This window comes from Triticum urartu, chromosome 7A, assembly GCF_056163025.1.
Source record: "Triticum urartu cultivar PI428250 chromosome 7A, HENAU_Tu73, whole genome shotgun sequence".
NCBI lineage: Eukaryota > Viridiplantae > Streptophyta > Magnoliopsida > Poales > Poaceae > Triticum > Triticum urartu.
Window position 1 is genome coordinate 547,042,966 of NC_141879.1, and position 15,258 is coordinate 547,058,223.

Consider the following 15,258-nt stretch of genomic DNA (forward strand, 5'->3'; position numbering starts at 1 on the left):
ATATATGCTTCAACAAATCGGTATAAGGATTCAAGTACCAATCACATAACAAGTTATGCACTTAGCACTTGGGGGCTATTGCATATTCGGTCTTCATCTTTCAATTGCTTACAAAGTCCCAAGATCAATACAAGTATTCAACTTGGCACTTGGGGGCTAATGGCTATTTGCTCGTATATATTCTGATGCGGCAATTTCAATTACTTAAAGTACCGGTTTAACTACGTTAAGTTGAACCGGCCCTTGGGGGCTACATCAGCGAATTTCAAAGCATCAAGATTTATATTGGTAAGTCCTGGTTTGAAAGAATATTACAAACCGGCCCTTGGGGGCTAGGAGAGTCAGCAAGAATGGAAGCATACAAGCAGGAAGGAGCATATGGAAGTTACCTCATATTTCTCTTTCATCATATTAACCAGACCGGCTTCATAGTCGCGACTGGTATACAACCGGTTCAGATAGCCGGAATGGATATCTTGGGCGTTCAGAGCAGCATAAGTCGTCAGATCAGCGTTCCACTTGCCTTTGCCAAAGGCAGCAAATTCTTCCTTGGCAGAATGTTTGGATAAACCGACAGGGTTGCTTGGCTCAGTATGGCCAGTGCCAGTAATGACAACCTCATCATCCTGGGTACCGCCGGTTTGCACTGGGGCTATTGGCTTGTTAGTAGGTTTTGCTGGACCGGTGGAACTTTCAATCCGGATGGAACCTGTGGGCTGATTGACAGGACCTGAGGCGTCAGTAGGTCTCTCTTCAGCAATATGATCATCGTCCTGCTACGGTGGATCGTTGGGTATATCCTCAGGAATAGCCGCTTCAAGATTGGGTGTCTTGCCTGGTTCAAGAATGACATCTTCTTCGGCCACTTTGTCCAGGCGGTCCTTCTTGCTTGGCCTAGGTTTGGCCCTGAGAAGAATAAAAAAATCAAATACAGCACATGTTCTAAGGCAATGTACTGCAAACATCACAATAAGTATAGCTTACCCAAGCACCGTTTTGAGCGGTGGGAGCTGAGTAGCCGATGACTCGCCAGAAGATGAGTGGGAAGTAACTTGGTAATCGGAGTCAGACGGATTAAGAGGTTGACGAAAGCAGCCCGCTTTAGGACAAGCACTGACAAGCAAATTAGAGACCTCTGAATGGTGTTTCCGAACCGGACTGTTCGGTAAACCGGCGGAGGTAACTACCTGGCCGCTGTGCCGGGTGGTGCGACGAGCTTCGTGTTGTTGGGTCTTCATAAGAAGTTTAGGATCCAAATAAGCAAGAGGATGAGAAAATTTAACTTTCCGGTTTGCCTGACGGATTTTTTGTGAAGGCAAAGTTTCTGAATCGGAAGAGAGAATAATTACCTCTGCAACATCCGCGTGGCTGGCTTCGGCATCATCCTGACAAATATCATCATCAATAAGACGCATGAAAAATAAACCAAGTGAGTCAAGCTCTACCTCAAAGTCTGGATTATCCACCTCATCAACAGGGGCCGGATTAGAAGATGCAGTGGTTCTTTTCCTGTGGGCAGTCTTCTTCACAGCTTTAGTCTTTTGCCGGGTTGCTCTTTCCGGTTTGTCTGGTTTTTCTGGTTTCTCCTGCGGCAGTTTTTTGCTCCAAAATGGATCATTGCCCTGATTATGCAGATACTGATATTAAAAACAATGACCAGACATATCAATAACAGATTCAGCAAAGAGAAAAATCAAAATCTTACAGCTGGCGGTTTGTTGGTGGCACAGAAGGGAAGCAGGCCGGTTCTAGCGCAGACGTGTTCCGGTTCATTCAGTATCTTATGCACAGCCTCTGTGATTTCTTCATCGGAGAGCTGGAGTTTTGAATGTCGCAGTGGGTCATCAACACTGTCAGTATACTCGCACATCAAACCGGAGCGCTGACTAAGGGGCAGTATGCTCCATGATATCCAACAGCGAGCGAGATCAACCCCTGTTAAACCGTTGGCCATAAAGGCTCTGAGCTTTGACAGCTGTGGAGCATATTTGCTTCTCTCCTGGGCAGTCAATCTTTGAGGAAAAGGGTGTGTATTGCTGAGCCGCTCCGGATGAAAGCCAGGCAAGGGATTCTCACCAGCAGGGAGGTGTCTTTGTAGTAGAACCATGTCTGATTCCACTCCTTGGGGTGACTGTGCAGCTTGGCGTGAGGGTATGTGACCTCTTTCCTTTTCTGAATCGCCATGCCACCCAACTCCGTATTAGAGCCATCGGTAAACTCAGTACGGCGGTTTAGATGGAAAAGGTCTCTGAACAATTCCACTGTGGGCTCCTCTTGAAAGAACACCTTACAGAGCACTTGGAAGTGGCACATATTTGTAACAGAGTTGGGGCCAGTGTCTTGCGGATGGAGTTGGAAATCGGCTAAAACATCCCGGTAAAATTTAGAACCGGGCGGCTTAAAGCCCCGGGCTAAGTGATCTACGAAAACAACAACCTCTCCTTCTCGAGGTGTGGGAGGGCATTCTTTGCCAGGAGCCCTCCAATGGATGGTATCTTTGCTGCCTAAAGCGCCAATCAGGACTAAATCGTCCAGTTGATCCTCTGTGACGCGAGAAGAAACCCAATTGCACTCATATACTTGCTTGGCCATGATGGAATCTACAAGGTAGAAGATCCCGGTTCAAAAATGCATTTGATCAAGGTACGTTGGTATGGGAACTGTTAAACCGGAGACAGAACTATCTGAACCGGAGTTTCATGAAGCAACCAACATCTGGCGGTTCAACAAGGGGACTAATGGCATATACCGGTTTGGAAAATTTTCTATAAGGTTAAACCGCCTGATCTAAGTATTGAAAAGCTGAGATTGTGGATGGACAAGTACGCACAAACAGGTTTCGCAAGATTTCTTTACAGCATTGGATCTGAAGCAAGTTCAGAGAAGAGATAAATACTTAGAGGTTCAAAGGAGCAGTACCGAACCAATGAGCAAAACATTCATATAGACCCATGGTTTGAGATGCATAAGTAAAGGCAAAGGTCAAACAACTATCATTGCACAGAATAAAGATTTGCGGATTCATCTAAAGATCTATTGTATGAGCAAGACGCAGACGATGAACACTGAAGAACTGCGAAACCCTAGGCCAGATCTGCGGGGGGAAAGATAGAAGATTTACCGGAGCTGAGGAAGATGCGGAAGGTTGCCGTGATGTTCTGGTGCGCTCAGGTTGATGCAGCGGCCAAGGATGAGGCAGAGGTCGACGGCGGCGGCGGAGCTCCGAGGCTGGCGACGCGAGGAAGATGAAGAAGGCACGGAAGGAGAAAAGAAATGACCCTTCAGTCCTATTTATAAGGCGAAAGAACATGAGTCAGGCGCGACAATCAAGGGGCCACAAAACGGAGTTGTCGCCTCGATTTCTGCCGATCTATTAAACAAAGAAGCATAATGGATAGCTTCGTTATGACAGGTGACATCACTCCGGTTTACAGCAATCAGAGAAGATGACATCATGGCGGTTTACCAATTTATAAGAAGATGTTGAAGATGAAGCTTTTATTAAAGGATTGACATGAACCCGTTCAAATCAATCTGGGGCCTAATGTTGGGGATATTACTACTGGGCGTAAACCGGCCTATCTGGGCTGGGTTAACTTCGTCAGTAGTTAAGCCCAAGAAGACAGAGGAGGGCTCAAGGCCCATGGTCGGCTCAAGGCCTGCAGCCGTAAACTGGCGTTAGTAGTTAACCTGTATTGTAAGTTAGGAATAAGAAGAGACCAAACCGGACACATCTATGAGCCGGTATTGGGACTCCGTAAGCCGACGAGAGTCACCCGTGTATATAAGGGGACGACCCGGCGGCGGTTCAAGGACAACAGACAACAACTCGAGACATAGGCGAAGCTTGTTTGACCCCATCAATTCCATCACAACTAGACGTAGGCTTTTACCTTCATCGAAGGGGCCAAACTAGTATAAACTCTCTTGCGTCCTTGAGTCCGCTTTAACCCCTTCAAGCTAACCCGTCGCGATGGCTCCACGACTAAGTCCTTTCTCTAGGACATCTGCCGTGACAAAACCACGACACTATGGTTATGTTTACCTTAATACTTTTGTTGTAGTTGCGGATGCTTGCAATAGAGGTTATCATAAGTGGGATGCTTGTTCAAGTAAGAACAGCACCCAAGCACCGGTCCACCCACATATCAAATTATCAAAGATCGAATGCGAATCATATGAACATGATGAAAACTAGCTTGACGATATTCCCATGTGTCCTCGGGAGTGCTTTTCCTATTATAAGAGTTTGTTCCGGCTTGTCCTTTGCTATAAAAGGATTGGGCCACCTTGCTGCACCTTATTTACTTTTGTTACTTGTTGCTCATTACAATTTACCTTATTACAAAACTATCTGTTACCACTTATTTCAGTACTTGCAGAGAATACCTTGCTGAAAACCGCTTATCATTTCCTTCTGCTCCTCGTTGGGTTTGACACTCTTACTTATCGAAGGGACTACGATAGATCCCCTATACTTGTGGGTCATCACACCGCAGACACATAGACACGTGAAGTGTATCACATGAGGATACATCAAATACAAGCAGCGAATCAATGGTAGAAGTGAAAGAGCCACAGTTTTAAAGTGACTAGAGGCACGGGCGTGTACAAGCACGGGCACGACGAGTCACAGCCACCGCATCCCCTCACGGACAGGCATCTGGCACCACAGGCACGTAGAGTCACAGCCAGCGTGTCTCCTGAGACAAGCAAATGCAGGTACAGGACGCACAGAACTGCAGCGTATACAGACACGGAATTGCGACTTTTGTCGCACAGGTACGGCTTTCGAATTGGCGTTCTCGAGGCACGGGTACAAACCACCTGAACGCACAAAAGAGTGGTGGCAGAGGCACGGTTGTGTAGTCTGAAGAGAAACTGTCGTGTGACACCACCACATAGAGACATCGCGTGTGTCACGTGAGGTACATGAATAGCGGAAAAGAAGCCACTGAAGTGCAGCCTCCACAGACACGGATGTGGGCTTCTAGAGGCACGGTCCCGAAGAACACAAAGACAGGAAACTGAAAAATGTTGCCTCGTACATTACCAGACGTGTGTCTCTTGTGCGAATGTGTAAAACACAACAATACAAACACAAACAAACAGTGGTGAGTATAAGCCAAACAAAAAACACGCTTCTCCCAAACAATACATATGCGTCCCCTCATGGACGGGCGTCTGGCACCAGAGGCACGTAGAGTCACAGCCAGCATGATGCCTGAGACACACAAATGCACGTACAGGAGACACCGAATTACAGCGTATACAGGCAGGGAATTGCGGCTTCTCATAGTTATCGAAGCACGGGTACAAACAACCTGGACGCACAAAAGAGTGGTGGCAAAGGCACGGATGTGTAGTGTCAAGAGGAACTGTCGTGTGAAACCAGCACGTTACAGACATGGCGTGTCTCACGGATGTACATGCATAGAAGGAAAGAAGCCACATAAGTGAAGCCTGAACATACACGGATGAACGGATTCTCGAGGCACGGTCCTAAAGCACACAAAGACACGAAACTAAAATGTTGCCTCGTACGTTAGCAGACGTGCCTCTCTTGTGCGAACGTGTAAAAGACAACAATATAAACACAATCAAACGGCACTGAATAAAAGTCAAACACAAAACGCGCTTCTCCCAAACAATACATATGCACCACTTCAACAGGTTCTCTAAATATACATGAACTCGCGCAAACGTCAACAATGAACTTGTAACATGAAAAAACATAAGAAATTATATTCACATAACATGAGACGGTACTCCATAGGATTGAACTAAAAGTACTCATTAATTATACAAAAAAAGAAATGAAAGTCTTCCAGGAATCCATTCTGCTCAGACCACCGGGACGATTCTACTCAACTGGAGTTCTGCTCAAAAGCATCAACGGCATCCGGCGTCGGGAAGACAACGAGGATGCATCATGTCCTTCATAGACAGAACTCGGCGGTAGAGCTCGTAGCTGACATACCCATCCTAAAATAAAAGGCGAATGAGAATGAACATATACGTTAAGGGGAAAAAGTACTATTGTTGCAATAAAACAAAAATATAAAGACGAAATTTTCACTTAGAATTGCCGCATATTTCAGGTGTTCAAGGGAAAGCGGCTTCCATTCCCAGTAGTCATCCAGACCTTGTGGAAAAGACGACTTCATACTCAAGTAAGATTTTTTTATGACGGCTCCTGCCAAATCTGCCATTGAATCCCTTAGATTGCCTCCTTTGATCATGAGCTCCTCTTGAAGGTCGATGTGACACTCTCTTGGGATTTTGAGGTAACTGTTTGCGAGAACATCCCTATCGTTCCTGACGTCGACACTAGCGAAAATGATACCTTTGTTCTGAAGGAAATCCTTCAGAGCAACGCACTCCGTCCTGGCCTTGCACAAGTGATAAACAAGAACATGCTTGCGCATCGCCAATTGCATAACGGCAACTTTTCTACTATGATCAAAATAATCCTCTCGTGTGTACTCCAGATCAAGACCAACAAACTTGTACCTGTCCTCACGCAGCCATTCCTCATAGAGAGTAAGAATCTCCTCCACCTTGTGGGGCTCATTAGTGTACAACACATCAAGCTTGGTATTACCATCAGCATCTATAGAGAGACGCTCAGTAGTGTTCCTGAAGTCGTCCATGGAACCGAGGCTGAGACGACAATGGAGTTTGACTATGCTTCTCGTATGAGTCGAGGATGATGGGAGCTACCTGCACTTCTCTGGAGGGAATAAGATGCGATAACCTCCAGGAATAGACCACTACTTAACCTTTGGGGAGAGACGAATCAGTTACCATGCGCCCATTTAATTGCTAAGGAAACGGTGAATGGACGATTGTGCTTCTGCAGCTCGTGAAACAATGCACTTCAAAAGTCATGACTGCCATGCTGTAATCGAGGAGCACCTAGATTGACTCTAGCACGGTATCTGGCACAATGAATACTAACAATAAATAGCCATCCCATCGGTCACCAGCACATCTTTTGACCGAGAGAACAATGAGAGGAAGCAAACAAGATGACCCTGTCGTACAAATACTACACGGGGACTAAACAAAAATAGAAGCACGGTTCGGCCAGCACAAAAGCCACATGCGTGCCTCCACTTTACTTTAAAGACAAACCTCAGTGATATCAACGGACCTGCATCTCTATGTCTGCATACCACCGAAAACATTGCCAAAACAAAAACACGTCCATGCTTCTCACATACAAATAACTGTGGGCTATCATAGATATTCCCGCCTGAACCCAACGTACATAAAAACAGTGGCTCCCTAGGTCAACGACTGCTTGAAAAAAATTTGCAATAACAGAGTCATGAACCGTGACTCCATTCCAGATACAAAAGTGCATCTCATTAGGAACCATCATGCCTCCCCTCAATTTGCCTCCCCCGACGTATCGACCATGCCTCTCCTGCTACAACGACCGTGCATCTAATAACATCATCATCGTTCCTCTCCTAAAGACACACCCAACTCTATATTATTAAACATGTGATTAAAAAAATTAAAACACAGAAGCACGAGTATGCTTTTTAGCATGTATAACGGTGCCTTGCAAAAAGTATGTGAGGTAGGATAGGCACGTAAAAGACTCCGCTCGGACGCAGCACAGCTGGACAACTATAATGGGAGGCAGTTGGACGAGTCAAACATCTCGTGTCCCCATAACACCTCGGAATACACGCACACCATCTACAACCAGCATTCATTCCATTTCGCAGAATAAAAAATAAAACAAGAAGCACTCATTACTACTCTCGCTCTCTCCCATCTCCTTTATATTTCAATAAGCTCTGACTCCCTCAGCCACAACACAACTCATTTGCCTTCTCCGTCGCCTGCTTCTAGGGTTCATGCTTCTTCTCTGTCTCCTGCTTCTAGGGTTCGTGCTTCTAACTCACACACAATCGATTAATTTCTAAGCCGTACTTCTCTCATAGATTGCTGGCCGTGGGTGCTTGCCCTAATCTTCCCATCACAAGCCATCCGCCTTATCCGTTTGCCTACTTCTAAGGTTCGTGCTTCTTCCCCGCACACAGTCTCATTTCAAACAAGTTATTGTAGAGTTTTTATTGGGTCTCTTGATTAACTTCCAAGCCTTGCTTCTCTCATAGATTTTGCTAGCCGTGTGCGCTTGCCCTAAGCTTCCCCTACCCAAATCTCCGTTCGTCAACCCTCGTTCTTCTTCTGTCACAGGTAAAAAGCATATGCGTAAGCAGCATGCTCCGATCCGTATTTACGTTTTACATTTAGGTTTTCCATTTGATAGTTATTGAAGCATCAGATCCGGTACAACGACTTCATTCTCTAACGGAATATAAAAACCATTTGAAAATCTAAACAAGTGTTATAAACTCTGTAATACTGATTTTCTTGAAGGAGTAGATGAGAAGATTTATGGTAAATTTGTAGTTGGTGCCTGCCTTCAATATGGCTAACATATTTGAAGCTAGCCGTTGTCTACCTTCCACGTTGAAGCTTGTTTTTAAATTGTTATGGTATTCTTGTTTTCTTAACATAGTTTTTCTGAAATATTTAGGTATGATTTGCCCTGCCTGCCGCCAACCAGGCGGCCCTTGCGAACCACACCGTGAAGTTATCCAGGAGTTTGAGGTTATTCTTGATGAAAATTGCTGGAGCCGCATGGTTAGTAAGCATCACTAACAAATTAGTTGCTTACAACACAGTAAAAATCGTCACTGTCACTCATACCCCCTTGCACCTACACTAGGTCCCCCTGCTGCCACTTCTTCGCACCTGCCTTGTGTTTTCATTTTCCATTAGTCTGCTTGCTTATGCCCTGATTAATATAGTCCATTAATTTATAATACAATTATGTTGTTATCTGTAATTCTTATCAAAAATTCATATCCAAATTAAGAAAACTTTTAACATTAATAGTACGCAAGTTCAAATTTATACTTACAGGTTGTTATTTGCACTATTTTTTCCAGTATGTACCTTGTAATGTCAAAGCTTTTCTCGCTGAATACATTGAAGAGGAGAAGAAAGAAGCAAGAAAATTGCGTAAACAGCAGGTAGAGCCAGCCCTTCTTACACATGAAGGAAGGTCTTACAATGCTTTGTTTAAGTATAGGGCGAACTACACAAAGTTCTGCAGTGGTGAGTGGAACATCTTTGCGGCTGATTATGAACTTCGTGCTGGAGACCGCATAGAATTTGAACTACCAGACGAGGGTCTCAATCTCGAAATACAAACATATCAAGATAACAAAAGGCTGCTTCCATTACCCCACGTTGGTAGGTATTTAATATTACAAACATTACAAACTTATCTTCTTTCGCTGTAATTTTATATGCATGAATCGAACTGAATAATATTAACCCCGCGTTGGATATAACTTTATCTAACTTTAAAAGCTTTTTCTTTTTCTAGCTCTCGATGATCTTTCTTCTGACGATTTCGACCATGTTCACTGTTGTGTCTACTCTAAGGATATTGAGCTTACCTACGACCAGACACGACTCTTTCTACAACGCCTTTTCAGAGATACTTTCATCCATTGCCGTCCATTTGTCCATGCCCTGACTCACACTAACACCAAAGACTACGTCATGGTTGGTTACAACTGTCCTTGTTAAAATACCAAACGTATTTTGCTCATATGTAATATAAACAATACTGACGTAATATTGCTTATATGTAAAATTATAAAGAACCTATTTATTCAAACCTAAAACAACAAAACTTCTGTTGTTCTCTTAATATGTTGTTTTGTCTGTTTACAAACCAAACCTGAACATGCCAGGAACTATATTACTTCCAATATGGAATTTCTTAATGTTTGTGCACTCACCATATTCAGACATTCTTTTATTTATTGTCCAAGTGACAAATCAATGGTTTTAATTTCTATTTAATTTTGATTTTCTTCTAGAAAATTCCAAGGAGCGTTGTCTCAACACTGAAGAGATGGGTGGACATGCCAACCAATGGCAGGGTAACCCTTGAAGCTCCTGATGAACATACACATGTCATCACTCCTTCATCGTACTACATCTCCAAAAACGACGGCAGGATGGTAATACAAAAGTCTTCTTTCAGAGACTTCATATCAGCTGCATCCTTCGTTGAAAAGAACGTTGTTCTAATCACTTTCAAAGAGCGAAATGACCATTCTGTGTCCATCATCATTCAGCGCATTATGTAGATTCCGTCGGAACCAGCACCTAAAATGGAAGCAAACAGTGTATCTCCTAGAATGTTCAACGCTCGTTTCATCATGATGCCTCCAGGAGCAAAACACTGATTACTATAAGTTTGCTAGATAGGATGGTAGATTAATTTAACTATTATGGACCATGTGCATGCTTGAACTATCAGAATAATCTTTTGCAACTTATGAAGCTCTTACAGACACTCAACTTGCTGTTTCAACCATCGGAATGATCCTTTAAAACAAATGTTGTTTGAACCATCGAAATGATTCATTCGAAAAAATGTAGTTCTTATCCTTTGAAAAGTTCACAATTCAAAAAACCAAAAAACAAAAAGATTCATTTTCAAAAATGAAACGAAACAAGAATCAGTTTGTGATTCAAAACCTCTAGCAATACGATGTTATCAAACTTATTCAAACCATCTAGTGAAACATATCTCAATTAAAAACCAAACAGGAATCCATTTTCAAGTGCAAACTATATCTAGTTCAACTTTTCCTAAACACACACTTGTGCACCGAATAACATAAAAACCGTGCCTCCATAACCAAGGAAGATTATTAATTGAAAAAACGTTTCACAACAAAGGCACGACCATGCATCTGCCGAATGTTCTAACGTTTACACGACTACTTTCATAGCCAAAGATGCATCACGCAAGCAGCATGCAACGAATAAAAAAATTCAATGAACAAGACAAGTGAAAATCTTTAAAAAATAGATAAAAAAACCCCTGTTTCCGAAATTCTACGCCTGGAACCGCCGCGTGACTAGCAACTGCTCTTTGGCGGTTTCCTTTTTTGCACGACAAAACAACCCTTTCACTTTTCCGACTCCATTTCATCCTCTTCCTCGAAAGTTTCTCGTCGGCCGCAGTTCACCACCGCACACCTCCAGCCATGGACAGCGGGAAACTAACAACATTCACCGAACACATCACTACCCACGGTACAACCGTGCTCGAGGTGGTGTACACCAACGACCCAAGGACCGTGGAGGGGATCATCAACAAGTACGAAGAATGGCTAAAGGAGGAGAAGAACAAGTTCGTCGGCCTCGACCTCGAGTACACACGTAAGAGCATTTACATACGACAAGGGATCGCCGTCGTCCAACTTTCTATGCGCGAGCATGTCCTTGTATACCACTACTGCGGGTCCGAGCGCTCCCAGACGTTAGTTGACTTCCTGCAACGGAAAGCGGCAACTTTCACTAGTGTTGACACCAGGAACGACAAGACCATGCTTGCTCGTGCATGCATCAGAATTCCAGATGAGCACCACGTCGACATCCAGAGGCTATTCTGCATCAAGGGTGGTGGAGAAAGGGACTCCATGGGTGACCTTGCAGCGGCCATCATCGACCCCTCATACAAGAACATGAAGAAATCATTCTCAAAGGAGAAGCACCAGTTCTGGGAGTGGAAGCCACTTTCCCCGATACACCTTGAGTACGCGGCAAAGGACGGGTATGTTAGCTACGAGTTGTACCGTAGAATCCTAATCATCAAGAACGGGCTACGTCACCTCCACCAACAACCAATGAAAGAAAGACTCCGCCCACGTAAGAGCAATGACGAGGGATCTTCCAGCGGCTGGAAGCGTCGGAAGGGAAACAGTGGTTGGTAAATTGCGAGAAAATGGATGTCTACATTAAACTAGTAGGAACTACTATTATCATAATTTGGATTGTATGAACCTATGTTGTAAATATGTTTGTTGTTGCTCAAAGATGTTGTGTGTATTGTATTACTATTTTACGTTTGAATTTTGAACACAGTGGTGTGCTCATGTACTAATTTGGATTGTATGAACCTATGTTGTAAATATGTTTGTTGTTGTTCAAAGATGCTGTGTGTATTATATTACTATTTTACGTTTGAACTTTGAACACAGTGGTGTGCTCATTTACTAATTTGGATTGTATGAACCTATGTTGTAAATATGTTTGTTGTTGCTTCAAGATGTTGTGTGTATTGTATTACTATTTTATGTTTGAACTTTGAACATAGTGGTGTGCTCATGTACAAATGCATACTACGTTTTCCATGTCTAAACGCAATTAGTAAGTTATGTCTAAATGCAATTAGTAAGTTATGTCTCGGTACTGAGCAAGCATGTATTGTATCCATGATTATAAAACGAGAGATATCTCGCGCGATATTGTATTATAATTTTCATACTCAACCTTTACAAGATGCATCGTGCATTTACAAGAATATGTGATGATATCGTTGTAAACTTTCAGTACAATGCTTATTAAACATTGGCGTGAGCAATTCATAAATATTGCAGAAGATCATTCGGTACACAGTCACAAGCGACGAGAACTTTGTTACCTTAACCACATTGAAAAAAAATCCTTGCCTCCATTTCACATCAAACACCGCTCCGTCCATTCAGAACATCCTTGCTATTGTACACAGCTTCCTCTTCGTACACCAGTTCTGCACGATGCCACAAAACTACACTACTGTGTGCAACTGACCTATTTACAAGCGTGACTCACTAAGTGTCTACTCAATCCATGCCTGTGGTGCCACGCATCCATGACCCTAGAGACTACACACCTGTGCATCATTAACCGAGCTCCTCTAACCAGATATTCGGACCGATGCCTCTACTGTCGTACATCCGTGCCTCTAGAATCTTGACACCAGCAAGTGGGTTCAAAACCGTGCCTCCAGACAATCGTGCTTGTACTAACTACACTTCCGTGCCTCTGTTTGCTTGATCAACGTGCCTCACTTGAAACCCATAGTAACTCTACGTGCTCTGCACGCGTGATCGCCAATGCAACTTTGGTGCTGCACAGACGCGTCTCTCAGTATACCCGTACCTCCACAACCGTGCTTCTACTGACTATAATTCCATGCCTCCGTTTTGCTCAATCCACGTGCCTCACATAAAACCAACACTAACTCTACGTCCTACACACACACGTGCCTCTCGCATGAAACCCATAGTATCTCGCCCGTACAACTTTCGCACTACACACACGTAGCTCTCAGTATACCCGTGCCTCCTCATGACCATGCCTGCACTGACTTCAATTCCGTGCCTTCATTTGCTTAATCCACGTGCCTCACATAAAAGAGATACACAGCCGTGCCTCAGAGTAAACAACACACGTGCCTCTACTGTATTGATAACTATGATCCCAATTAAATAACATCCGTTCAAAAGAACATCTTTAAAAGAGATGCACAGCCATACCTCTTCTACAAACATACAACAGCAATGAACACTTAGGTTCTTAGGTTCATATCGTTTCATATATCAAGACAACATTAACCCGTGGCATAGATTTTTAAACAAAATCCATTTATGTTCAAAGGCTATAACTAACATCACTGCGGCAGAAGATTGAAGATAACAACAAGCCTCCCATCACGCTATTTGAAAGTTATCAGCACCAAGCTGTTTACTTCAATAGACGATGCCTGGAGAAAATCACTAAAACCTTCCTGTTTGAACACCATTCTACTACCCAAGCCAATGAAGTAGGAGCAAGGAGTGCTCACATATATATCATCATCACCAGATTCCAAAGTAACTTCAAGGGTTAAAACGCCAGTCCTAGGAAAAGTCACAAACTCCTTCAAACTCCTCACAACAATACCAGGAATAACCTGACAAAAAACATCAAGCTATCAGAAATAAAACAAAAATTAAAAACTATAAATAGAAGAGATAATAAAAATAAATAAATAAACAGAAACAAAGAAAAAACAGTGGAAAAAATCTGACCATATGATGACCATTAACATTCATGGAATCAATCTTGTGAACAAAAGGACAACACGGTATGTAGGCATCATCAAAGAGTTGACACCTCATGAAATACATCTGCTGATAATTAAGAAAAACACCACAGGTGTAATAACAACTCCCAACAAGTTCCATCTCGGAGTCGCTCAAACCATCAAGAGCTACAAAATATAATTACACAGGCTCAAGGGAACAGAAAAATCATCATGTGCAATAAAACAAGCTAAAAACTTCCTTAAAAATAAACCTTACCAACAGAAGGTAAAGGAGACAACGCATCTCCACGACCAACATGATAAAAATCAATACCAATCCATGTTCCATAGTGTTCAAGCTTAATGGTCATTATATCACGAGGACGAACACCATAATCACTGACCAATCGTTCCCAGGAAGGACCATGGAATTTACTCCTCAACCGACCATGACTAAACAGAACACCATACAAATAACCCTCATTGCACTGAAAAGCAAGATCAGTATCTTCGTCACCCCTCCTTATGGCTAAAGCCCTACACTCCTCGATGTAACGAGCAAGATGAGCTCTAACACTGCACGGAACATACTGCACAACAAATCAAAACAAGGATCATAATCAAAACCTAAACAACATGAGCAGCACCAAAAGAAATAAACGTGTGTGCCAAAAATTGAACAATTATAAAATGATATTCTTACAACACGCCTCCAACAACGCCGATCCAGGACCACACTGAACCCATCTACAGAAGAATCAACAGAAGAAACGGGCCACCAGGCATACGGCAAAAAGGACAAGCCATAACCGCAAGGAACACATGATTATCAAGAACTAATCACACAAAACCTAGTTGAAACTTGACATCTGATAGTGTTGGTAGTCCCCACCCGTAACTACCCCATAAATCTCCATATCCCGGAAATATAATGGGAACAAAAAGAGAAACGTCAAAGGGAAACAGGAAACCCACGAAGGCAACCGGTAGGGAACGGCGATCACGCGAACGGGGAAGCGCGGTCGACGCTAAAGAAGGACCGCCGTAAAAGCAGGCAACAAGCGCGGCGGCCGCGACGGACGAAGACTACGGCAAAGAAAGAACAGTGCTCCACGACGGTTCGCCCACACCAGAAAGAAAACAGATCTCAAAACAGATCAAAAGGTTTTACAAAACATTAAAAATATAAGGACTAAAGTAAAAAAAGGAAAACCCAAAAAGGGAAACCAGAAACCGGAAAACACGGGAGACGCCGTGCGTGCAACAAGTGTCGCGCGCGGAGCGCCTCGGAAAAGTCTCCCGACCGCTCC

The 15,258-nt window shown here is 43.4% G+C and overlaps 2 protein-coding genes across 2 annotated transcripts; one reads left to right on the forward strand and one right to left on the reverse strand.

Moving 5' to 3' along the window:
* Positions 1–5,892: 5,892 nt before the first annotated feature.
* Positions 5,893–6,653, reverse strand: LOC147960365 (uncharacterized). Its single transcript, XM_087533299.1, has 2 exons — positions 6,090–6,653; positions 5,893–5,985 (listed from the first exon to the last, which is right to left on the reverse strand). Exons 1-2 carry the CDS (start codon positions 6,651–6,653, stop codon positions 5,893–5,895), a joined length of 657 nt encoding a protein of 218 aa, XP_087389425.1.
* A 4,449-nt stretch (positions 6,654–11,102) lies between these two features.
* LOC147960366 (uncharacterized) lies at positions 11,103–11,831 on the forward strand. The gene has a single exon (XM_087533300.1). The coding sequence runs from the start codon at positions 11,103–11,105 to the stop codon at positions 11,829–11,831; it is 729 nt and encodes a 242-aa protein (XP_087389426.1).
* Positions 11,832–15,258: the final 3,427 nt, after the last annotated feature.

Bases quoted from the DNA above. Each gene is read 5' to 3' on its own strand.
- LOC147960365 (XM_087533299.1), bottom strand. From the start codon at position 6,653: ATGGACGACTTCAGGAACACTACTGAGCGTCTCTCTATAGATGCTGAT. The intron at 5,986-6,089 runs GCAATTCTAAGT...CTTTTATTTTAG, and splicing joins TTGAACACCTGAAATATGCG to GATGGGTATGTCAGCTACGA.
- LOC147960366 (XM_087533300.1), top strand. From the start codon at position 11,103: ATGGACAGCGGGAAACTAACAACATTCACCGAACACATCACTACCCAC.